Source organism: Mus caroli, chromosome 3, assembly GCF_900094665.2.
Source record: "Mus caroli chromosome 3, CAROLI_EIJ_v1.1, whole genome shotgun sequence".
Taxonomy (NCBI): domain Eukaryota; kingdom Metazoa; phylum Chordata; class Mammalia; order Rodentia; family Muridae; genus Mus; species Mus caroli.
The window spans coordinates 36221605-36247213 of NC_034572.1; the positions used below are offsets into that span (position 1 = coordinate 36221605).

General features: G+C 38.4%; 1 protein-coding gene across 4 annotated transcripts in view; it reads right to left on the reverse strand.

The window, feature by feature from the left end:
- Sclt1 (sodium channel and clathrin linker 1) overlaps window positions 1-25609 on the reverse strand; it is a 110284-nt gene that overhangs the window by 49065 nt on the left and 35610 nt on the right. For all 4 annotated transcript variants that reach the window (XM_021157908.1, XM_021157911.1, XM_021157910.2 and 1 more), the window contains 4 exons: window positions 24680-24750; window positions 7361-7451; window positions 6761-6852; window positions 278-455 (listed from right to left, as the gene is read on the reverse strand). In XM_021157908.1, coding sequence (XP_021013567.1) covers window positions 278-455; window positions 6761-6852; window positions 7361-7451; window positions 24680-24750 — 432 coding nt within the window. The remainder of the gene's footprint in view (window positions 1-277; window positions 456-6760; window positions 6853-7360; window positions 7452-24679; window positions 24751-25609) is intronic.

Genomic DNA, 25609 nt, shown 5'->3' on the forward strand with positions numbered 1-25609 from the left:
TGAGGAAAATACCTAATTAAAAACAAAACAAAACTCCCCCCAAACAAAACAAACAAACAAAGTCTAATACTTAAATACTATTTTTGATAATGACTGACATGTTAGCATATTTTATGATATTACTTTTACCATTTAAAATACAGCATAATTATCTGGTAAAGGGAAGTGTCATTTGTTTCCTACATTTATTCAGTAGCTGCTGATCCTTTCATTGTTAGGGCCTGTGGGGCCTGTGGGGATCTTATTATTTTATAAACATGCTTCCATGTTTTCTTACCTGATTTTGTTTAATGTTAGCTTCTTCTAAGAGCTGCATGCTATTTCTGGCTCTTGAAATAGCCTCATATTTCTCATTTTCTGATTCACTACATTTTGCTTGTAGTTCTTTGATTTGCTTTTCCAAATTTGTTTTTCCTGTTTTTAGTACATTGGCTTCTTCAATTGCTACACACAATCTAGAAATTAACCACAATATGAAAGTTAAATATTTTTAAAGGGAAGAAAGGACATATGAAGTTTACTAAACATCACTATATGATGGTAGTATGCTTGTTATTTTTACATGTATTTCTCATTTAAACCTTGCTATAGTTCTATGGTGGCGCACGCCTTTAATCTCAGCACTTGGGAGGCAGAGGCAGGCAGATTTCTGAGTTCGAGGCCAGCCTGGTCTACCAAGTGAGTTCCAGGACAGCCAGGGCTGCACAGAGAAACCCTGTCTCGAAAAAACAAAAACAAAAACAAAAACAAAAAAAAAAAAAAAGTAGATTTTACAATGGGTATTCTAAACAAAATCATACCATGGTCAGCTTTTGACTAAGATAATAAAAAGAGCAGCAGAACTGAGACAAGATATTTTGATTCTAATTGTGTGATGATCCCTTTGGGTTTTGGTGTCTTTAATTTTGTGAAAATTTCATAGATGTATACAATGTATCCTGGCCATATGGATCCCCTATTGCCTTTGTCCAGCTCTCTTTCCTCCCTCCCTCAATAGGTTTTCCATCTACTGCCTAATTTCATCTGCCCCCCCCCCCAACAAAGTACAATTAGTGCTTCCTATATGGAAATATGTGTAGGATCATTTCCTGGGATGTGGTAAACCTTCCAGTGGCCTCCCCTAAAAGAAAAGTCAATCTCTCTTAGCGAATACCAAATGTCACTCCTCCATTTCCCTTCAGAAAAGGGCAGGCCTCCCAGGGGGATCAACCAAATGTGGTATATCAAGGTGCAGTAAGATTAGGCACTTCCCTTTATATAAAGGCAGGACAAGGCAATCCATTAGGAGGACAAGGGTTCCAAAAGCAGACAAAAGTGTCAGAAACAGCTTCTGCTCCCTCTTAGGACTCCAACAAAACAACAAGCCACACAATTACGACATATATACTGAGAGCCTAGGTAAGGCCAGTGCAGGCTTTTGATTGTCGTTTTAGTCTCTGCGAACCCCTGCAAGTTCAGGTTTGTTGATTCTGTGGTTTTTCATGTGATATCCTTGACCCCTCTGGTTCTCAAAATCCTTTCCTCCCTATAGGTCTCTGCATCTGTTTGTATCAGTTGCTGGTTGAAGCCTCACTGATGATTATTATGCTAGGCTACTGTCTATATTGTCTTTTTTTGTTTGTTTTTTCTGCTCATGTTTGGTACTATCATAGCTCTCTGGGCCATCTGGCCTCTGGTTTCTGGTCTTCCCCACACTGTTAGGGTCTCTCTTGGCATGGTCTCCCATGCTAGATTTTTTTAACTGGCTTGATCTCCTGTATATCTTGTACAGGCAATCACAGTGGCTATGAGCTCTTGTAACAGCTATGTCATATCCAGAAGTCTATCTTTTATGGTACACTTCCCCATATATTCTTCCTGTCCCATTTTCTGTGATGTTCTCTGAGCTTGGGAGTAGGGGTTGGGTAGGGATGTTTATATACTTGTCCTACTGACTGCTGAGAATTCCCAATTGCTTATTCTCAGGACTTTGCAGAGTTATGAGTCTCTGCAGTAATCACCACCTTCTGGAATAAGCAGCTTCTCTGACCAAGGTTGAGAGCAGCTTAAATCTGTTGGTATGTTCAGTCTTAGAGGATTTCTGTGCATAACAGATTACAATCATAGATTTGATTTTCAGATATAAATACAATGCGAATTCATAGACTGTGAGTATTTACTCGTTTATAGGTTATTAATGACAATTTTCAAGCTCTTCAATGTAACACTAAGACCTGGATAGAACAACAATATTCTAGATTAAATGTTTGTAGTAAGATAGCAATTTAAGACAAGGCTATAGAATATATTTAAAAAGGTATCTCAGATCTTCAAACATAATAAAGTTATTTCTAAAAAAAAAAAAAACTGAAGGAAAATTAGCTATATTTTCTCAAGAACTTTTTCCCTTGTGTAACTACTTTTTTATTCAACTTCATTGTTCTTTTATTTTCTGCTTTAAAATGGAAAGAAAATTTGATTCTGAAACTAAGAATGGTTATGCCGTCTTGGGGAAAGGTAAAGGCAGTAAAAACTTCCTCATATATGAAAAAGATGGCTTACTGTTTCCAAAATTATTCAGTATGTGCTTTAGATTCTCTACCTTATGTTTTTATTAGCTGAAGTTACTTTTTAGACAGTGTCTGTTATGCATCCAAGCCTGGCCTTGGACTCATGAACTCTGGTTTTTCAGCGCCTATACTATCTCCTGTACATCTCTTCCCGAAAGGGATACGCATCTGGTTTCCTGAAGCAGCATCTGTTTTGCTCTACCAAACAACAATCCCAGGATATCATCAGACAGCACCTGAAGCCTAGGGCAGTCACTTCCCCACCTGCCCGAGGCTCTCATCGACACATTCACAAAAGGCCATCATTTATCATTTGAGAAGTGTATATAACTATTTCTGGTTTGGAAGATGTTACCTGGAGTAACTGGCCACTCATGTATAATTCAGAATTGACTCATTCTTACTCCTCTTGATATGAGAGCTTTGATTTACTGTCCTCACATAGGCTATGAACCTTTTTGATATCCCCAATAAGACCCACTCTTCATTTGTTATCTACCTGTGTGAAACTGCTTCCTATTTTTTTTTAAGCATTCCCCATTATGAACATACTCATGAATGCAAAGCCTGAATAATACAATTCTTTGAATTTGTCTGGTGCTTTTGGTCTTTTAGAGTGTTGTAGAGTCCTTAAACTACCTAACCAAATTGTCAATGAAAAAACTGAAATTGTATTTTCTTTTAAATTATGTGACTATGTGTGTATCTTTGTGTGGTTTTGTATTATGTGTACGGGTGACCATAGCAGCTAGAAGAGGGCATTGAATCCCCTTGGACAGCAGTTACAGGTAGTTGTGAGCTGTTTAATGTAGATGCTAGGACTAACTTTGGATCCTCTGAAAGAGAAGCAAGAGCTCTTAACTGCTGCTTTGTCATCCCTCCATTATTAAACAAAAAGTCCTACCTACATTATATGTTCAGATCACTTTCACACTACTTCCCTTAGAGAGAGTGCATTCTCTTTTTCTAAGAGTATTCAATAAGTATTCAGAGCATGGTGAAAAAAATGGTTTCACCTGTGGTCATATAAGTTGCTTTAGAGTGTTAAATTTTTTCTTCAGGGTATTAGAGATGTCTCAGTGGTTAAGAGCACTGTTGCTCTTCAAGAGAACCTGGGTTTAATTTCCAGTACTCGTGTAGTAGCTCAAAACACTAGTCCTGGGGAATCCTATACTTTCTCCAGCCTCTGTGGGCACGAAGCAGAAAAGCAGTACATAGACATATATGCAAGCATAACACCCATAGATACAAAGTTTCTTTTCTTCAAATAATGCAGGGAAAATTATATTTAGCTTCCCTGGTATGTATCTCAATTATATCATAGATATCTCAACATTATCCCTGTTCAGTAGGCATACATACCTCTCAAGGCCATTCAAACCATAACTATCAAAGACAAAGCTGCTTACTATTTCTCTTTTTTTCTCTCTCAGATAAAATCTATTGATTCCTTTAGGGGTCACACCCATTTTCTTCTGCCCATTTTAGCTATTCTAAATCTTAAATGGCAAAATTCTTAGCATAAACAGTGCATGTTAAAGTTAAGATAGGCAGACATATTATTGTCAATTTTATTATCATGAATATGTCAATAATGAAATTTTATTAAATATGTAATTTACTCATTTTATAAGTAAATAAAATCATTAAAGTACTTGGAATATATATTTATATATATTTAACATCATTTTTAACATGGCCAATAAAAACCCTTAAAGGAGTGTTATGGTAAAAATATAAGCTATGAGGGTCTGGGAAGATGTCTCTATCAGTAAGAGCTGTTTCTATACAACCATGAGGACCTGTGTTTGATTCACAGTACCTACTAAGAGAAGAGCCAGCTGTGGGAGTGTGCTCTTGGAATCTGTTGCTGTGACAACAAAGACAGGGGATACTTTGGGTTTATCAGCCAGCCAGGCCACACATATGGGAGCTCTAGGTTCTAGGGGAGACTGTCTCAAAACCTATAGTAGAAAAGAACAGAGGAAGACACTTGAGGTTGACCTCTGACAGACAACAGAGTCTGAGACAGCCCCCTGCTCCAGTTGTTAGAAGACCCACATAAAGACTAAGCTGCACATCTACTGCAAATATATAGGGGGGTCTATGCAAGCTCATGCATGCTGGTTGCTGGTTTAATCTCTGTGAGCCTCTATGGGCCCAGGTTAGTTGACTCCATAAGTCTTGTGCTGATCTTGACCCCTCCAGCTCCCTCAGTCCTTCCCCTTACTCTTCTACAAGATTCAACAAACCGCACCTAATGTTTGGCTGTGTGGAACATCTAATTCCATCAGCTGCTAGATGAAGCCTCTCAGAAGACAGTTATGCTAGGGTCCTGTCTGCAGGTATAGCAGAGCATCATTAATAGTGTCAGGGGTTGGCTCTTTCCCATTGGGTGGGATCTTAAGTTGGGCCAGTCATTGAATGGCCCTCTCTTAGTCTCTGCTCCACCTTTATCCCTGTACATCTTATAGGCAGAACAAATTTTGGGTTGAAGGTTTTGTTGGTGGGTTGGTATCCTCCTCCCTCCACCAGCTACAAGAGGTGGCTACTTCAGTCTCCATATCCTCAGATGCTAGGAGTCTCATCTAAGGTCACCCCCATAGACACCCAGGAGCCCTCCCTGTTGCAGACTCTGTCTCATTCTAGAGATGCCCCTCCCCCCCCCACAATTTCCATTTTCTCTCCCATCCCTATCTGCCCCAATTCACATGCCCGATTCCCAACCCAGATCCCCTCCCCTCCCAATTCCCTCCCTCCATCCACCTCCAATGTCTAATTAATCTTTCTCCAAGTTAGATTCAAGCATCCTGTCTTGGACCCTTCTTATTACTTAGCTTCTTCAGACCTGTGGATAGTAGCATAGTTATCCTATAATTTGTGGCTAATGTCCACTATGAGTGAGTACATAATATGTTTGTCTTTCTGGGTCTGGGTTACCTTTTTCAGGATGGTATTTTCTGGTTCCATCCATTTGCCTGAAAACTCAGGACCTCTGGAAGAACAGTGAGTGCTCTTAACTGCTGAGCCACCTCTCCAGGCCCCACACTGAACATTTTAAGAGGCAGGAATAATATACAGCATTCAGCTCCTAGACATAATCCCTCTTGCAGAATTTGTGGCCCAAAACATTAACGAATAGTTAAAAGCTGACGTTTTCATTGTCTTCTGTTTCAATGATTATTTAGACTGTATTATTTATTAAAATGTAGAATTATGGAGGCTTTGAAGAAGTATCTAATTTCTTCAGATACAATGATTTAGAAATTTTTAACATTTTAGAAGAAGGGCTTTCTGTTTTTAAGAATAACTACAAATACTTAAAAATCTATATGCTTAAATCAAGAGGACTGACAATAAAGGTGTCTTTTGTGCTAAAGTATTGTAGAGGTCAATATATAGGTCATAATGAATACCATGTTGGGAGACAAAGCATTTCTTCTCAAACCCAAGCCCCCGGTGACAGGAGAAAAGCTTTTCACCTTTACTAGTACCCACAACTAAATCTATATACATCTTCTGGACTTAATTTCATGTTTTGTTTAAGTTGTAGTACTGCTAGGTAAGGCAGATTGAGGATTTCTCCTGGTTTGGCCAAAACACATTCACACACACACATACTCTCTGTGTACAAAACCATCTCTCTATATATCTATATCTATCTATATCTATATATATATCTTTTCATTTACATATTATATTATATTCTCTTAATGTGGGTGAATGTTCAGACTTAGAGCCAGGCTTTATATATGGGAGCTCTAGGAACCATATTAACAGAAACATCATGGTAACCAAGAGTTGATATTTTTTTAGGAAAAAAAAAACCCCTAGATTAAATTTGGTTCAACTTTCAAAATTGTGACATGAATCAATGTACTTGGCATGAGTGTCTAGACTCTAAATGCATTATATAATTTTTTTTTCTTTTAAGACAGAGTCCCTACATAACACTGGCTGTCCTGGGACTCACTAGGTACACTAGATTACCCTGAACTTCTTGCCCCTATTTCCTGAGTACAAGGATTAAAGGCATGTGCTTCCATGCCCATAAGTTCAAAGTATAACAATACAATTATAAACTAATGTTCCGATTTTAAGCCCATGGCTATAGTTTTGATTTAGCATTTATAAGATACCTATTCCAATAACTATGATTGAAACTCTACTGTGTTGTACATATGCCAACCGCAGAGACACAGAAGTATTACCTTGACTCTAACTGTTTTATACTAGATTGTAACTGCTGTACACGTCTATCCGATGCTTCTTCTTTTCCTTGTGCAGACATAACATCTTCCTCCTAGAAAGTAAAGATCCTGAAGCTTACTTGAACCATCTTAGAATGTAATACACAAACACCATTTATAGCATGAAGAACATAGTTCTTTTAGGATGTTTTCCAGGCCTAAAAACAATTACTTGTGAGAGTGCTCTTACACCCCTCTATACTTCTCTATCAGTACTGGAAACCTATAATCAACTTTTAAGGAATCAGGAAATAAGGCTTAGATAGTCACATATATAGTCACTATTAGAACTAGAATTTTTAGTAACTATATCCATCTACATCTAAACTCTGACACAATATCATTCTAAAAGTTCCCTATGACTTAGAGTCAGCCTACTATGACAATAAAAACTTCAGTAGTCAATACAACATATGGCATTAGATGTTTATTTTTCACTTTCATAGACCATATAATTAAGCAAAAGTTGATTGTAATGTGCATTTTAATGATGTTTAATTCACTATGCTAATGTCAATGGAAACAGTCTTCACTAAGGAATTCCTAACACTTCTAGTATACCTTCTTTAGCATCTGTTCTTGAAGACCTTCAGTAACTTTAGTTAACTCTTCCACTTTTGTTACTGCAACTCTCAGATCTAATCTGGCTTGCCTGAAAAAGAAAGTAAATTCATGTGTTATGTTGGAGACCATAAAGAATAAAAGGTTCAAAAAAAAGTTCAAAATCTAAATTTAGTAAAATCATTATTAATGTTTATGTAACTAAAAATGGATCCCAAAGGTAAATTTCGAATAATTTCCTTATTGCTAATAAGATAACATGTAAAAGCAAATAAAAAATAAGTAATTTCAGAGGGGTATAAAGAATACTTTATTTAGATAAATAAATCCTATGTATGTAATGAAGAAATATTTGATCATCCTAAAGAAGAATTTCAGCATAATGCTGCTTTTACTATTTGCTTCATGGATTGCTGAACAAGTAACCATAAATTACATTTAAGAGAGTGGTGGGCTCTAATCAGCTCTGAGACTGAGAGCATCTGCTGGGCGTATCTCAGCATGCAGAGAGAGCACTGGCATCAGGAGCCCAGGGCTGTCACTTATAGTGATGAAACTCACCTCACCGCCTGCCGAGAGAACAAAACTTCTCTTTGTAATACAACTTTTCCTTACTTTGATCTGGTTTTAGTCAGCCTCTAAACTGTTTGGCAAGTGTGTATTCATCTCGGTTTTTATGACCTAACCTTTAGCATCGCTCTCACTTCCAAGAACCGATTCTCCCAACTCCTTTTTGTTTTCAACGACAAGTTTCAAAGGCCTGAAGCTGACTGGAACAATGATCCTTCTGCTTCCCTAGCTCTAAGTGTTGAGATTATAGGCAGGTGCCACCAGGCCCAGCTTCAGGCTTAAAATTCAACCTTAAAATTTATATCTGTATTTCTCAGAAAAAATGGAAAAAAGTTTTATTTTCATTACTTCTGAATAAATTCGATACTGTTCTATATGAAAAAGGTCAGTACCAGTCAATATCAAGGCCTCATCTCTTGTACTCTGTTGCAGGTTTAACAGCGAACATACAAAGCACACGCTTCCTTGAGCACACTCTCGGTGTTTCCCATTTTTATTGTACAAGTCTCTCCTTGTTTTCCTAATTTTTCTTTCTTTTTAACTTTTTTTAAAATTAGGTATTTTCTTTGTTTACATTTCAAATGTTATCCCCTTTCCTGGTTTCCCCTACAGAAATCCCCTATCCATCCCCTCTCCCCCTGCTTCTATAACGGTGTTCCCCCACCCACCCACTCCCACTTCCTGGTCCTGGCATTCCCCAACACTTCGACATCGAGCCTTCACAGGACCAAGGGCCCCTTTTCCCATTGATGTCCAACAAGGCCATCCTCTGCTACGTATGTGGCTGGAGCCATGGGTCCCTCCATGTGTACTCTTTGGTTGGTGGTTTAGTCCCTGGGTGCTCTGGTTGGTTGATATTGTTGTTCTTCCTATAGGGTTGCCATCCCCTTCAGCTCCTTCAGTCATTTCTCTAACTCTTCCATTGGGGACCCTGTGCTACAAATTAAAAGTTTTCTCTTGTCAAGTTCACACTGGTTTTGCTTACATAAGATCCTAAATTGCAATCTTTTTTTTTTTTCTTTTTTTGGTTTTTCATGACAGGGTTTCTCTGTGTAGCCCCGGCTGTCCTTGAAATCACTTTGTAGACCAGGCTGGCCTCAAACTCAGAAATCCACCTGCCTCTGCCTCCCAAGTGTTGAGATTAAAGGTGTGCGCCTTTAACTGCAATCCTTATAAGACATAATTCTTTGTACATTAACAGATCAAACTGCATTACAATCAATACTAAATGAATTCTCCCTTGTAGAATTATGAGTTCATAGAAGATGGATTACAATCTGCAGGCAACTATACTTTATTAGCCCTTTTGAAGACAAATAAGAACACAGTAAGTGAGTGCAAAGGAGAGAAGATGAAAATACCAGCTCTGAGGACAACTGCATCTTCATGTTTTACCCATTAATTGTTCATGTGTGCACAATCCTACAGTAGTGATTTTTTAGAAGCCTCAACATACACACAGACATATAGACAAAGACACACACACACACACACACCACATACTCCTATTTATTTAAAGCAGATTACTACTATACAAGTATTGGACTTCTCTGATTAGGTTGGACTGGTTACCCAAAGAGCCTTGGGATCCACATGTCTCTTATCTTCCTGGTATCATGGGCATACAGGGCCAAACCTTGCTACTTCATGAGGAGCTGTACAATCTCCTTAGCCTCCTAAAATAAGATAATTTTTTTTCAGAAGCAGAGTATCTGTTATTGAAAAACACAAAGTTTAGCTAGGTGAGGTGGCACTTGTATAGAATCCCAGCACACAAGAGGCTGAGACTGGAAGATAAGAAGTTTGAGGTCAGCCTGGATTAATGAGCTCAACGTCAACCTGGGGCTAAGACCCTAGCAAAACAAAATAACAAACCAAAGAAACTAATGCCCTAGCAATTCAAGTTTTGAGGTCAACAAAGCAGATCAATGCTAAATGTATGTATTGGGGAAACACTGATATTAACAAACTTAGGTAGGGTACACTTAAGGAAAGAGGGGGAATTGAGTAAAAGGGATAGAAATTTAAAAAACATCTCTATTCAGTATGCCAGATGAGAAAATAAAGAAGACAACAGAGCTGAGTGTGGTGGCGCACGCCTTTAATCCCAGCACTTGGGAGGCAGAGGCAGGCAGATTTTTGAGTTCGAGACCAGCCTGAGTTCCAGTACAGCCAGGGCTACAGAGAAACCCTGTCTCGAAAAACCAAAAAAAAAAAAAAAAAAAAAATACGACAACAGAACCTGAGAAATAGCCCCAAACGCCAGAGAAGAAACTCAAGAACAAATACAAACTATTCAAAAGAGGTAATTCTACAGTAAGTAAAATAAAGATTCTTCAAGGCAATTTCAGAGGATGGAAGAGGAAAAATAGTTATCAGCAATGTCTGAGACAGGAGAATTCAAAAGAACTTTGCAAAAGAGACCTAAACTTTTAAGAACACAAAACATAGTAATAGAAATGATATGAAAAGATAGTTTCCTATCTAGATAGACTACATGCCAAAGAAGAATGGATGTGCTTAAATACTGTGTTACGATGTACTGGGGTGTGGCGTGCAGGGAGGCATTTTAGCTTGCCTAGATAGATGAAGAAACTGAACTTCACACACTTAGCCATCTGCCAGAATGATCCATCAGTAAACAGCAGCTGTCTGAATGTATCTTTCCTCTCATGTGATGGTCTTAGAAGGCGTGATGAAATTGTGATTGTGGAGCTCTCAAAATTGAGATCAGCAGCCTTGTAAAGGAGGCCTGAATGAGGTGGCTTGTTCCTCCCACCATGTAAAGACACACGAAGAAGGTATAATTTATGAAGCAGAGCCCTCACTGGATATGGAAACTATTGGCGTCTTGATCTTTGGCTTGCCAAACTCTAGTGCTATAAAGAAATAACTTGCTTTTCAGTCTGGGCTGGCGGCCTAGCAGACCCTTGGGTAGGAACTCCCCAGCCAGCCCCACAACACCCAGAGGAAGCTCCACTTACAAGCGCTCTAACATGCCCAGGATCATAGGATCAGGGGTGAGGAGGACACAACATCTGCCCCAACAGGGGACTAACTGGAATCAGTGGGACCCAGGAACTCCGCCCAACCAGTGGCACAGGTTCCTTCTGGATTTGAGCAGACCTTGGGTGCAAACTCCCCAGCCAGTCCCACAACACCCAGAGGAAGATCCACTCCCAGACGCTCTAACACGCCCAGGACCACAGGATCCCAGGAGCTTGGTTACACCAGGATCTCAGAGTCCCAGACACAGCTTGACTCCAGAAGCTCTGACACACCCAGGATCTCAGGATCACAGAGACAGCTGAACTATGAGGAGTTTTGACACAACCAGGAAACAAGAAATCCCAATATTAAATAGTTGCCACAAAGGTTCATTTGTGACCCATGTGCTCTATAAGTAAAATCAAAATTCTTTATTCTTCAAAGAGTCAGAGAAACAAACATTTAACAATAACATATAATTACAATCTGTCCTTAAATAACATTAAAGTTAAACACTGTGAAGAAAAAAAAATAACAGAAAAGCTGCTATCCCCTGTTTTCTCTGCTCAGAAACCTAGAAAGCTAGCTGATGACACATATGGAGCTGTTTGGCAATCCTATGATGAAGCACATCTGCTCAAGGCCACTTCTCATACGGGAGAGATCCCAAGAGACACTGTGAATCAAAACTAGTGGTACATGAGTTCCATATTTCCACAACTTTTTTAACAATAGAAAACACAATATTATTCAAATGAAAACATGAAACATCTGAGAAAAATTTGTTATCTCTGTTAAAATAAAACTATCACCTGGCAAAAGTACATTTTAAAATTAAGTGGTATATAAAAGTTATTAGTACACATACTTTTGTAGAAAAAGCTATTATGCAGTTGTAAAAATGACTAGAAATGAACACAATGAATATACATAAACTTCAACTTACATAAGCTATCTATTACATTCAATATGATAGCATGAGATCAAGAACTGTACATCAGCTCTTACGTTCTTCAATAAAGCCATTTACTTATACAATATAATTTAAAGGTTGGATCTATACTAGAAAACACAAAACAGCTTCTGATAACTATATCAAGATGACTGCTCAGGTGTGCTCACTTGGAAATCACACTACCAAGCAGTCCCCCAATCCTGAGTAGATGAATAAAGAGTATAATATAAACTTTTTCTGAATGAGAGGCTAAGAAAGCAGCTGTGCCTTTGAAAGACTGAAGAGCAAGGGGCATGAGTATAGACAATTTAGTTATTTAATTTGCAAAGTTAATCAGTCAAAATATTTTCTTACCCTCTTTTGTGGACCTTACAGGTTAGTAAGGACAGTTGAAACTGTACACAGTTACATATAAAAAGTGTTCAAATATCACAACAGACAAGCATTCAGTCTACAACTGTACTATACAAGACAGTAGGCTTTAAAGGGAAGAAAGAAAATAACTTAGAAAAGATTATCTAAAATATGACACTTGAGCTGAACTTTTAAAATTGGGAGGACATTTGGCAAAAGGAGGAATTTTAGACAAGCAACAGTGTGGCTGTTCAGAGAAATCAAATAGTTCAGAAAGCTGCAGTGAGGAGTGGCCTGAGGTCAGGACAAGAAGCTGCATGATCAGATCATAATTCTGAAAGACTATTTTAAGAAAAGGACAAGAAGAAAGGGGGTGAGAAAAGCCAGAGGGGGTTTCAGCAGGGGCTTACATGGGAGAGGCTCAGCAAGAGCAGTGACAAAGGACATTTATGGTATATAATTACTGATAACTGGATATTAGCCAAAAAGTACAGAATATTCACAATACAACACACAGACTGTAAGAAGTTTAACAGGAAAGAAGGCTCAAGTGAGGATGCTTCAATCTCACTTAGAATGGGGAACAAAACATTCACAGGAGGCAGAGGGAGGAGGGACCTGAGGGGTAGAGGGGTTAGGAGAGGGGAAAACAGGCAGGATCAGGTATATGGGGAGAAGCCCAGAGGGCCAGGAGAATGAATGGAAATATGCTGCTGCCAGGGATGGGGCCAGTGGGAACCTTTAGAAAGTTCCAGAGACCTGGGATATGAGAGGCTCCCAGGGCTCAAATGTGGTGATCTTAACCAAAATGCCCAACAGTGGGGAGATGGAACCTGAAGAGACCATCTCCAGTAAATAGACAGGGCTCTCAGTAGACGGATGGGGTCAACAAACCACCTTTACAACCTTTGACCCAAAATTGTTCCTGTCTAAAAGAAATGCACGGACAAAAATGGAGCAGGGAGTGAAGGAAAGGCTGTCCAGTGACTGGCTCAACTTGGATTCCATCCCATGGATGAGCACCAAACTCTGACATTATTACTGATGCTGTGTTGTGCTTGCAGACAGGAGTCTAGCATGGCTGTCCTCTGGGAGATTCTACCAGCAGCTGACTGAGACAGATGTAGATACTTACAGCCAACTACTGGACTGAAGTCAGGGACCCCTATGGCTCAATTAGGGGAAGGACTGAAGGAACTGAAGAGGATTGTAACCCCATAGGAAGAACAACAGTGTCAACTAACCTGGACCCCTGGGAGCTCCCAGAGTCTAAGGCACCAACCTGAGAGCATAAGGGCCAGCACATATGTAGCAGAGGACTGCTTTGTCTAGCCTTAGTGGGAAAGGATGTGCCTAATCCTGTAGAGACTTGATACCCCAGGGAAGGAGGATGTAGGGTTGGGGGGACCGAAAAGGGGACATTTGGAATGTAAATAAATAAAATAGTTATTAATAATAAAAGAAACAGAAACAAACAAACAGTGCAGTGATAGGAAAGTGACACAGTTTAAATGTAGAGCTGGGAAGCAGAACAAAGTATGATGCCTCCTTTCTGAATCAGGAACTGGATGACACCATTTATAAACAGATAAAAGGTTTGGGAGATGGGACAATAATTTCAGCTCAGAGCCCTGTGTTATAAGTACCTCTGGATATCCTACAGAACTCTGGGTCAAGAAAAGTTACAGAGACAAAGTTCAGAGCAGAGACTTAAGGAATGACCATTCAGAGCTGCTCCACCTGGGGATCCATTCCATAAACAACCACCAAACCTAGACACTATTGCAGATGCCAAAAAGAGCTTGCTGACGGGAGCCTGATATAGCTGTCTCCTGAGAGGCTCTGCCCAGTGCCTGGCAAATACAGAAGTGGATACTCAGTCAATCACTGGACAGAGTACAGGGTCCCCAATGGAGGAGCTAGAGAAAGGAGCTGAAGGGGTTTGCAGCCCCCTAGGATGAACAACAATATGAACTAACCAGTACCTCCAGAGCTCCCTGGGACTAAATTACCAATCAAAAACAAAACAAACCAAACAAACAGAACACATGGAGGGACTCTCCTGGCTCTAGTTGCATATGTAGCAGAGGATGGCCCAGTCGGTCATCAATGGGAGGAGAGGTCCTTGGTCCTGTGAAGTTTCTATGCCCCAGTATAGGGGAATACCAGGGCCAGGAAGTAGGAGTAGGTGGGTTGGGGAGCAGGGGGAGGGGATAGGGGATATTCAGAGGGGAAACTAGGAAAGGGAGTGACATTTGAAATGTAAATAAAGAAAATATCTAATTAAAAAATAAATAATAAATAAAAAAGAAAACCGGAATGTTATCCCACTCAGGAATTACTGAAGAGAAGGATGAGGTGGTCAAACAATGTAAAGGGGTTGTGTCCTATTACCCATATACCAAGAACTTTTATTGACTTCAGAGACTCTGTTATTTGGTTAAATGCAGTAAGTTTTAGGTGTGGGCACAAAGGATTAATAAACTCAAGGTTTTCAAGGGTCAAATAAGTACCCTACCACTGAATTACACACCCAGATCCCAATTCTCAGTCAATACCGATTAGTAAGTTACACATTACTTATGTAAAAATAGTATCAATACATGTTAATAAGTGGCTAAAGTTAATCAGAATACACACACACACACACACACACACGTATGTATGTATGTATGTACTCTTAACACCAAGTCAAAGGCACAGCCATTTAAAATTATTTTGAACATTCCCTCCCAAGTCCTTCACTCCTCCCCTACTTGTGATTGCTTTCTTCTCTTTCCCAAGTGGGACTGAGGTGTCCTCACTTGGGCACTTGTTGAGCCTTTTGAATTCTGTGGACTGTATCTTGTGTATTGTTTTTTTTCTTTTTGCTAATATCTACTTATTAGTGAGTCATTACCATGCATGTCCTTTTGGGTCTGAGTTACCTCAGTAAGGTTATTTTCTAGTTCCATCCATTTGCCTGCAAAAAGTGGACGGGGTGGGGGGCCAGTGGGGGTGTAGAGGGGAACCTGATCTGGTACTGGGTGAGGGAAAGGGACTGAAACCCTGATGGCCAGCAGGAAGAATGGAAACAGGCACCCTTGGGAGACAGGAGGTTGGGGGAACCCTCCAGAATGCACCAGAGACCTGGGAGGTGAGAGAATCTCAGGACTCAAAGGGAAGGGCCTTAGATGAAATTCCCGACAGTAGGGAGAGGGAACTTACAGAGCCCACGTCCAGCAGGAAGACAGGACATCAAGTGATGGATGGGGTTGCTATTCCACAGTTACACACCTCTGACCCATAATTGTTCCTGACTGAAAGAATTACAGGGATGAAGATGGAGAGGAGCCTGAGGAGATGAAGATCCAGGGAGAGGCCCACAGTGGGATTCAGATCAAAGGGAGGTCCCAAGGCCTGACACTATTACTGAGGCTATGGAGCACTCTCAAAAAGGGACCTAGTATGACTGCACTCAGGAAGACCCACCAAGCAGCTGAAAGAGTTAGATGCAGTTATTTGCACCCAACCAATGGACAGAAGCAGCTGACCCCTGTTGTTGAATTAGGGAAGGCTGAAGGAAGCTGAGGAAAAGGGAGATCCTGTAGGAAGACCAGCAGTCTCAATTAATCTGGATCCCTGAGATCTTTCAAACACTGGACCCCCAAAGAGACAGCATACACCAACTGATATGAGGCCCCCAACACACATACAGTAGAGAACTTCCAGGTCTGTGCTCATTCAGACATGATGCACCTAACCCTCAAGAGACTGGAGGCCCCAGGGAGTTTAGAGGTCAGGTGGGGTGGGGAGTGGGGACATTCACATGGAGATGGTGTGGGGTGAGGAGATATGGGATGTGGAGCAGTAGGAGGGTGGATGGGGAGGGGCAGGGAATGGAATATGGAGTGCAAAAAATGAATTATGAATAAAATTAAATTAAAAAATATTTTGAACAAAATTACTTAAAATTACTTTAATTCTTACCTACTTTTGTTTTATCCTTTCCTTAAAATATTTTTTCAAAAATAAAGTTTAATCATATCCATTCACGTCAGTGGCTGCACAGAGTAACATCAAGTCTTCCATGACCTGATCCCAGACCTAACTCCAACTTTCTTAATTATTTTTATTAGGTTTGAGAAGTTAATATGAACCCACATGCCAGTGTTTCAGGCCATCTTTAGAGTAGATTAATAAACTCAAGGTTTGTACTCTACCACAGATAAAACCCATCACTCATCAAACATACACATAAATGACAATATATATTTTTAAGATAAAGTCACACTGTTGGAACTCACTATACAGTTTAGCCTGGTCACAAACTCAGAGAGCTCTGCCTGCCCCTGTCTCCCAGTGCTGGAATTAAAGGTGTGTACCACCATGTTTGGCTCCTTTTCTTCCAGACATACCAAGATGCAGAATTTGAGGTCACTGAGCTGAATATATATTATAAACAAATATAATGAAATGAAAAAGCACTCTCAGAGAAACAACATGAAATTTCAATTAAATGAGTGAGTGCTAAGTGAATCTGCAAGGATAAAAGAGTAAAAATCTGGTGCAATGAAGAAAAACAGCTTCATCGAGAAAGCAAATGTAGTGAGAGTACAATGTTTCTGAGAAACAGAATACTGATCAAAAGCAGTGGTTTTGAGAAACAGCCAAGTGGCTCCTGGAGCCCTGTACACATGAAGTGGGTAAGGAAGGGCAGGGGAGTGAAGCTGATGGAACACAGCCTCAAGTCTCCTGTGCCATGGCAGGTTATCTCCACAATGATCAAACAGGAAAACACTAAACAAGCATTAATTATATGTTCACATGATTTTAGTTTTTGAAATCATATAAGACAACAAATGAAATTGTGTTTCAGTGTAAGTATAAATGTGTTTAAAGAATTTCTAATTTGCTTTTTCTTGGCATGGTAATACAGAGCATCACTTCAAACTGAATTTTGGTAATGTCAATATGCCCATCATTCAGAATCTGTCAAACTTGAAAGCAACACCCTTTCCCTCAAAGAAGCATCTGCTTATCCTTATGTTCCTTCAAATCTGGGGCAGGAAAAGCAGGCATAGTTTTATGCATACAACTCTGATCTGCTTAATGTTGAGCTATAGAATGCCGTTGTTAAATATTATGGCAAAATTGCTTTTGGACAGCACAACACTCAAGACCCTTTAGGTTTCAGGAAACTAGAACCAGCAATATCATTCTCAATACACTTAATCTCACGTCAGTCTTTACACCAAATGTCCAAAACCAGATGACTCTTCCACACAGATGTCAAAAATCAACATACCCACTCATTGTCCTTTCTTTTCCAATCAACTCTCTCACTCTTGATTCTTTACGGCTGTGCATACTGTCATCAAGCCAGGTTTAGCAGCTCAGTGAGATCAGCAATGAAAAGATCTGAGTTCCAACTTGGCTCTTCCTTGACTCTATTGGAAAACCCTGGGTGGGTGACATAGTTCAAGCCTTTGGTTCCGTGTAGTTTATAACAATGGAAAGATAAATCAAATGGCTATCATGACGCTGTCTGACAGTTCAACTTTGTAACAGTATCCCTTGACCTCTAGCCCCAGGTTCTTCAATTTCCCTCACAACATGGATCTTCTATATATCCAATTTATTTCTCAGTACATGACTGCAGGTCTTTATGAACCAATTTCCTTACTCATCTTTCTTGCAAGATCTTTCTCTGCATTCTAAGTCACACTACTAAGCTACAGAGATTATTTTTAATTGCAGTCTTTTCTGGGCCTTGACTTTAGAGTTAAACACAATGTTAGATGACTCATTGTTTCAACAGTCATGACAAAGCTTTCAGTATTGTTTGGTGGTCCCTCTACTCTTTGTTTTCTAAGTTCATGTTAAACCATGATATATGTTGTTATTGAATATTTTTATACTAAAATTCTGTATCTGTTTAATGTAAACAATATGTTTTGGATCTATGTTTTGGCATTTAATTAAAACTTTGTATGAAATACATGAATGCTTGTTGTTGATACCTAGTTTTCCACACAAGTAATTGCCACATTATACATACTGTTGCCTTGGTGATGAACAAGTAGGCTGCCTGTAGCTCCCAAATTCTACAAATAGCCACAGTCCACAGAAACAATGACTAAGTTAGGGAACATAACTGCTAGAAATGTTTTTTATCTTAGAAACAAATAACCATATATACTATATACTTAGCACTAAGTATATAGTGTATACTATACATACTATACTATACATACTAAATATGGATACATCTCTCTATAGCCAAAATGTCTATAGTGAAGAGACAATTATTTAAAAATTGTTGAACAATGCTAATGTATACTATCCTCTTTTAGACATTATTATATTCTACTTTCAATCTATACAAATACATATGCATGTTTATTACACAAACACACACACACACACACACAGACTTTTTTTGAGATAGGGTATTACATGGTCTAGCCTCAAACTCATGATTTTCCTGTCTCTACCTAAGAGCTAGTATTACAGGTGGGTGTCTTCACAGCAATTTTACAACTCTGGCATCAATTTTTGAGTATAAATTAATATATCCTAAGAATACCAAATCAAGAAATATGAAAAATCTGGAACACTAAGAATTCTGAAACAGTATCAGCACCAAGACAATGCAACACGTGGGAAAATTTACACCTGACCTCATGTACTAGCTTGTAATAAAAATGTTTGCAAACTAAAAATATTATATTAAATTACGTTCTGGCTCTGAGTGTAAGACATATAAAATAAATTTTGCTTTTAGACTTGGTTCCATTTCTAAGCCAACAATTTGTGTGTATGTAAGTATGCCAAATCTTGAAAAAAAAAAAAAGCCCAAAACAAAACAAAACAAACCCCCAAACCACTCAAGTCTGTAACTGCTCTGTCATATTGCTTAGCTTTCATTTTTCAAGATGTTGTGACCTTTGAAATGTTTTCTCCCTGGCTTTGTCCAATCATCTTTGGCTCTTATTTGTCAATCTTTCCTATTTTGGCTTATCTTTTAAAATGTTCTACAGCTTTCAGATGAGCTGAAATCATTAGTGAGAGTGGGGTGTTGAAATCTCCTACTATTATTGTGTGACGTTCAATAGGTGCTTTGAGCTTCATTAATGTTTCACAATTGAGTGTGGCCGCAGACGGCTACATTTTTGGAATTCAATGAAAATGAAGGCACAACATACTCAATCTTACCAGACACAATGAAAGCAGTGCTAAGAGGAAAACTCATAGCCCTGAATGCCTCCATAAAGAAACTGAAGAGATCATAACTAGAAACTTAATAGCTCATCTGAAAGCTGTAGAACAAAAGGAAAAGCACCCAAGAGTAGTAGACAGGAGGAAATAATGAAACTCCGGACTGAAATCAACCAAGGAGAAACCAAGAGAACTATACAAAGAATCAACAAAACCAGGAGCTGGTTCTTTGAGAAAATCAGTAAGGTAGATAAGCCCTTAGCCAGACTATCAGAGAGCACAGAGACAGTATCCAAATTAACAAAATCAGAAATGAAAAGGGACATATAACAACAGAAACTGAGGAAATCCAAAAAATAATCAGATCCTACCATAAAAGCCTATACTCAAGAAAACTGGAAAACCTGGAATGGAATGGATGATTTTCTAGACAGATACCAGGTATCAAAGTCAAATCAGGATCAAATAAACCATCTAAACAGTCTCAACACCCCCGATCCCCAAGGAAACAGAAACAGTCAGAAGTCTCCCAATCAAAAAAATCCCAGGGCCAGATAGTTTTAGTGCAGAATTCTATCAGATCCTCAAAGAAGATCTAAAACAAGTACTTCTCAAACTAATCCATAACTAGAAATATAAGGAACACTACCCAATTCTATGAAGCTACAGTTATAGTGATACCTAAACCACAAAAAGACCCAATAAAGAAAGAGAACTACAGTCCAATCTCCCTTATAAATATTGATGCAAAAATGTTCAATAAAATTCTCACAATAAAAAAGAACACATCAAAACGATCATCTACCATGATCAGGTAGGCTTCATCCCAGGAATGCAGGGATGAGTCAATATACAGAAATCCATCAACATAATCCACTATATAAACAAACTCAAAGACAAAAACCACATGATCATCTCCTAAGATGCTGAAAACACCTTTGCCAAAATACAACACTCCTTCATGTTAAAAGTATTAGAAAGATCAGGAATTCAAGGTTCATACCTAAATATAATAAAAGCAATATACAGCAAATCAATAGCCATCATCAAACTAAATAGAAACTCAAAGCAATCCCACTAAAATCAGACAAGATAAGGCTGCCCACTCTCTCCTTACCTATTCAACACAGTACTCGAAGTTCTAGTCAGAGCAATTAGACAACAAAAGGAGATGAAAGGGATACAAATCGGGAGGGAGGAAGTCAAGATTTCACTATTTGCAGATGATACGATAGTATACATAAGCAACCCCCCAAATTCTAGAGAGCTCCTACAGCTTATAAACAACTTAAGCAAAGTGGCTGGATATAAAATTAACTCAAACAAACCAGTAGTCTTCCTCTACTCAAAGGATAAAAGGGCTGAGAAAGAAATTAGGAAAACAACAACCTTTACAATACGCACAAATAATATAAAATATCTTGGTATGACTCTAACCAAATAAGTGAAAGATCTGTTGGATGAGAACTTCAAATTCATAAGGAAATCGAAGAAGACTTCAGAAGATAGAAGGATCTCCCATGCTCATGGATTGGTAGGATTAATATAGTAAAAAAGGCCATCTTACCAAAAGTAATCTACAGATTCAATGTAATCCTCATCACAATTCCAACTCATTTCTTCATAGAGTTAGAAAGAGCAATTTGGAATAACAAAAAACCCAGGATAAGTGAAAACTATCCTTAACAATTAAAGAGCTTGGGGAATCACCATCCCTGACTTCAAGCTGTACTATAGAGCAATTGTGATAAAACCTGCATGGTATTGGTATAGAGACAGGCAAGTCGATCAATGGAATAGAATTGAAGACCCAGAAGTGAACCCACACACCTATGGTCACTTGATCTTTGACAAGGGAGCTAAAACCATCCAGTGGAAAAAAGACAGCATTTTCAAGAAATGGTGGGGGCTCAACTGGTGGTCTGCATGTAGAAGAATGCAAATTGATCCATTCTTATCTCCTTGTACAAAGCTCATGTCCAAGTGGATTAAGGACCTCCACATAAAACCAGATATGCTGAATCTAATAGAAGATAAAGTGAGGAAGAGCCTCAAATAGCTGGGCATAGGGGAAAACTTCCTGAACAGAGAACCAGTGACTTTTGCTTTAAGATCAACAACAAACAAATGGGACTTCATAAAATCGAAAAGCTTCTGTAAGGTCAAGGACACTATCAATAAGACAAAATAGCAACTCACAGATTGAGAAAAGACCTTTACCAACCCTACATCTGATAGAGGACTAATATCCAAAATATACAAAGAATTTAAGAAGTTAGATTCTGGAGAACCAAATAACCCTATTAAAAAGTGGAGTACAGAGCTACTTGAGGAATCTCAAATGGCTGAGAAGCACCTGAAAGAAATGTTCAACATCTTGAGTCATCAGGGAAATGCAAATCAAAACAACCCTGAGATTCCACCTCACACCAGTCAGAATAGCTAGGATCAAAAATTCAGGTGACAGCAAATGCTGGCGAGGATGTGGAGAAAGAGGAACACTCCTCCAATTGCTGGTGGGACTGCGAGCTGATAAAACCACTTTGCAAATCAGTCTGGCGTTTCCTGAGAAAATTGGAAATAGTTCTACCTGAAGACCCAGCTATATCACTACTGGGCATATACCCAAAAAATGCTCCAATATAGAACAAGGACACATGTTCCACTATGTTCATAGCAGCCTTATTTATAATAGTCAGACACTGGAAACAACCCAGATGTCCTGTAACAGAAGAATGAATACAGAAAATGTGGTACATTTACACAATGGAATACTACTTAGCGATTAAAAACAATGACTTCATGAAATTCACAGGCAAATGGATGGAACTAGAAAATATCATCCTGAGTGAGGTAACCCAGACACAAAAGGATGTAGAAAAATATTCTCACTAAAGAATTGAAGTTTTTCTGGCATAGTAGTTCTCATTTTTCTGTTTTGTTTTTAGATTTTTATATTTATTTGCTGAAATTTCTCATTCTATCACTGCAAACGTCTATTTCTTCAATTTTACTTACTTATTTATGTAAGATGTTTGTGTTTACACAGGTGTATTTGTCTAACCCTAACTTATGTACACGTGTAGAGGCCAGAGGCCAACATCAAGTGTTTTCCTCTATTGCTCTCAGCTAGAGTGAAGGCCAAAAGCTTGATAATTCTCCTCTCCTGACCTCCTCAGAGCAGGGGCTACAGGCATTCACAGGTATGCTTAGCCTTTTATATCTCTGCTAGGGATCTGACTTTAGGTCCAATGCTTGCAAATCTTAACCATTGAGTCATCTCCCCAGTCCCTATCATTTAAACTTTTTGAAGTTGTTTCTAATTGCTCACTGATTCATTTTGTTGTGCTTATTTAGAAGCCTTTGTTAACAGAAAGCAAAATAGCAAAACAAAAAAAGGATAGCCAGTTTATATTGATGAAGGATTCAAGTACAGCAAAATTATATACACCCAATACAATAACACCTATTATCATAAACCAACTCTTCTATTAAAGTCCATAAAACCTCTTCAAAATAAAAGCCAAAACAACCCCTTCAAAACAACAATAATGGGTATCTTCCATAACATCTCCTCAGCAATCATTCTCATCATCAAAGCCATCCAGATAAAACACATGAACAAACTTCAGAATTAAACTATACCATAGATCAAATGGACGTAACAGACATCTACAAACTATTCCACCCAAAAGCTGCAAAGTACGCATTTCTAAAGAATGAGTGAGTCATTTAAAGGAATCTGGATGGAAATAAAACAATTCTTAGAATCAAATGAGAATGAGATCATAACATTCTGGAACCTGAAGGAAACAGAAAAAAGTGGTTATAGCTGGAAAATTTATATAGTTACAATTGCCTACAATAAAAAAATCAGATATTTCAAATAAATAATCTAATAATAAAACTCAAGATCTTAGAAAAGTTTACCTTCAAATCAGCACAAGGAAAGAAATAATAAAGACCAGAGTTTATATTCATGAAACGGAAAACTAAAAGAACAATACAAAAGATTAAGGAAAGAGTGGGTTCTATGGAAGTGATAAAGAACCGGATGAATGGATCTTTAGCAAAACTAGTGAAAAGACCCAAGTCAATAAAATTAGAGATGAAGGAGAGTATTATAGCAGCTTTCAATGAGTTCCAGATAATTATCAGTGAATATTCTGAATTTATATTACTACAAATTAGAAAAATCTAAATGCTACAAAATTACTCATCTTAAAATTTGTTGTTTTTTTATTTTGTTTTTGTTTTTGAAATTTCTTATATATTATTAGGGCTGAGTGTGTAGCTCAGTGGCAGAGGACCTTCCTTGCATTTGCAAGGCCCTGGGCTTGAACTGTAGCCAAGCTACTCTTCCATCCCCAATCCTACCTCAAATCCTAACTTAAAATTTTAGATAGCTGTTATTCTTTTATTCCTCTTAATAGATATATAATGTTCCATTGATTANAAATGTGCTCACTAGTTTGTTTGTTTTTTAAATCAACTTTGATACAAGTTAAGAGTTAACTGGGAAGAGAGGATATCTAGGTGTTGCTTCCATCAGATTAGCCTTGGTCTGTGGGGAATTGCTTGTTTAATCTCTGATGTGGGAGGGCTCAGTCCACTGTAGGCAGTGACTCTTCTGGGCAGGTGATCCTGGTTGTAAAAGAAAGGTACTCGAGCAAGCCAGAGACAGCAAGCTAGTAAGCAGCACTCCTCCATGGTCTCTGCAGTAATTCCTGCCTCAAGTTCCTGCCCTGACATGCCTCAGTGATGGAAAGCACCATGGAAGGATAAGCATTTAAAATAAACTCGTTTTTTTTCTCAGGATGCTTTTAGTCAGAAGTTCTATCACAGAAGCAAAACAGTGGCTATCCATCCTAGGTGCATCTTTCTTTTCCCAGTCTCAGTTCTCCACTCCCCCACTGCTATGTCTTGGTAACTATCTGCTAAGATTTTGGAGCCCCCTTCTCTTAGGCAGAAGTCCAATGCGAGTTAAGCAGTAGAACACTTTTCCAGAGGAGCAAGTTTCCTGCTACAGCCCTGGTTTACTATGATATATACCTCCACATACACGCTATAGTTGCCTCCTCACTGAATGAACTCATGGCTGATGTACATATATGCAGAGTGTTTCTGGCAAAGGTGTAATAAAAAGGGAGAAAGACAAATGATAGGGAAATCTATGGCATTAAAACAAATCTCCCTGAATAAATGTAATTAATAATAATAATAATAATAAACCAAACTCGTCTGAAAAATACCTAAGATGTTTTCGAAGTTTCTCAATCTCCATGTTTTGTTCAGTTACTGTTTTCAGGAAGTGGTGGTTAGTCTGTCATAAGAACAAATCAAAAACACTTATTAGAACCCTTAGGAACTGTATTTTTAACAACATAAAGCATATAAGCAAAAAGGAAAAACAAAATAAGAATCTTGATAAAGAACCTTGGGTCTTCATAAAGGAAGCTTCATCACTTTACTCCCATTGATTCTGCTTCAAATCTACCCAACCCTGCATTGCTACCCAAGCACTTTCTCTGGCTGACCTTTGATCCCTCTACATGTGTATGAGCCTGAAAAGTGCTACAAGTTATGGAACCAATGGTGTATCTTGTAGAACAATGCTAATGGGATTGAGATATAAATACTGAGAATGCCTATGTTCATGGGTAGGACAAAACCTGTGTCTATCACTGAGATTAAGTTCCAGAAACATTGCTAATTTATCTGTTTTATTTTTTAAAAATGGAAAATTCCATGTATTTATTGGAGGAAGACACATGAAGGTCAAAAGCCAACTGTGGGAGTCATTTTTTAACTTCTAGCTCATAGGTATTATTATATCTTATTATATATAGCCCAACCTTTCTATCCTTCTGACTCTACCTCTAGTAATATTCATTTGTGCCCAGCATATTTGTATTTTGTGTTTATTTTATCTTCATTACAATGTATTAAATGTATAAAATAATGGGCTTCATTAAAACATGTGTATGTACAAATGTGCTCAGATTCATCCCTTCCATTATCATTTCTTTGTCCATTCTCCTCTTGATTCTTTTACATCTCTGTAAGCCCTTTTAAAATAAAAATATGATATTATTTCTTTCCTCTCTCCAACCCTCCTACATTTTACTTCATATTTCCCTTTCAAATTCAGTCTCTTATTTTAATTTTTGTCATATATATAT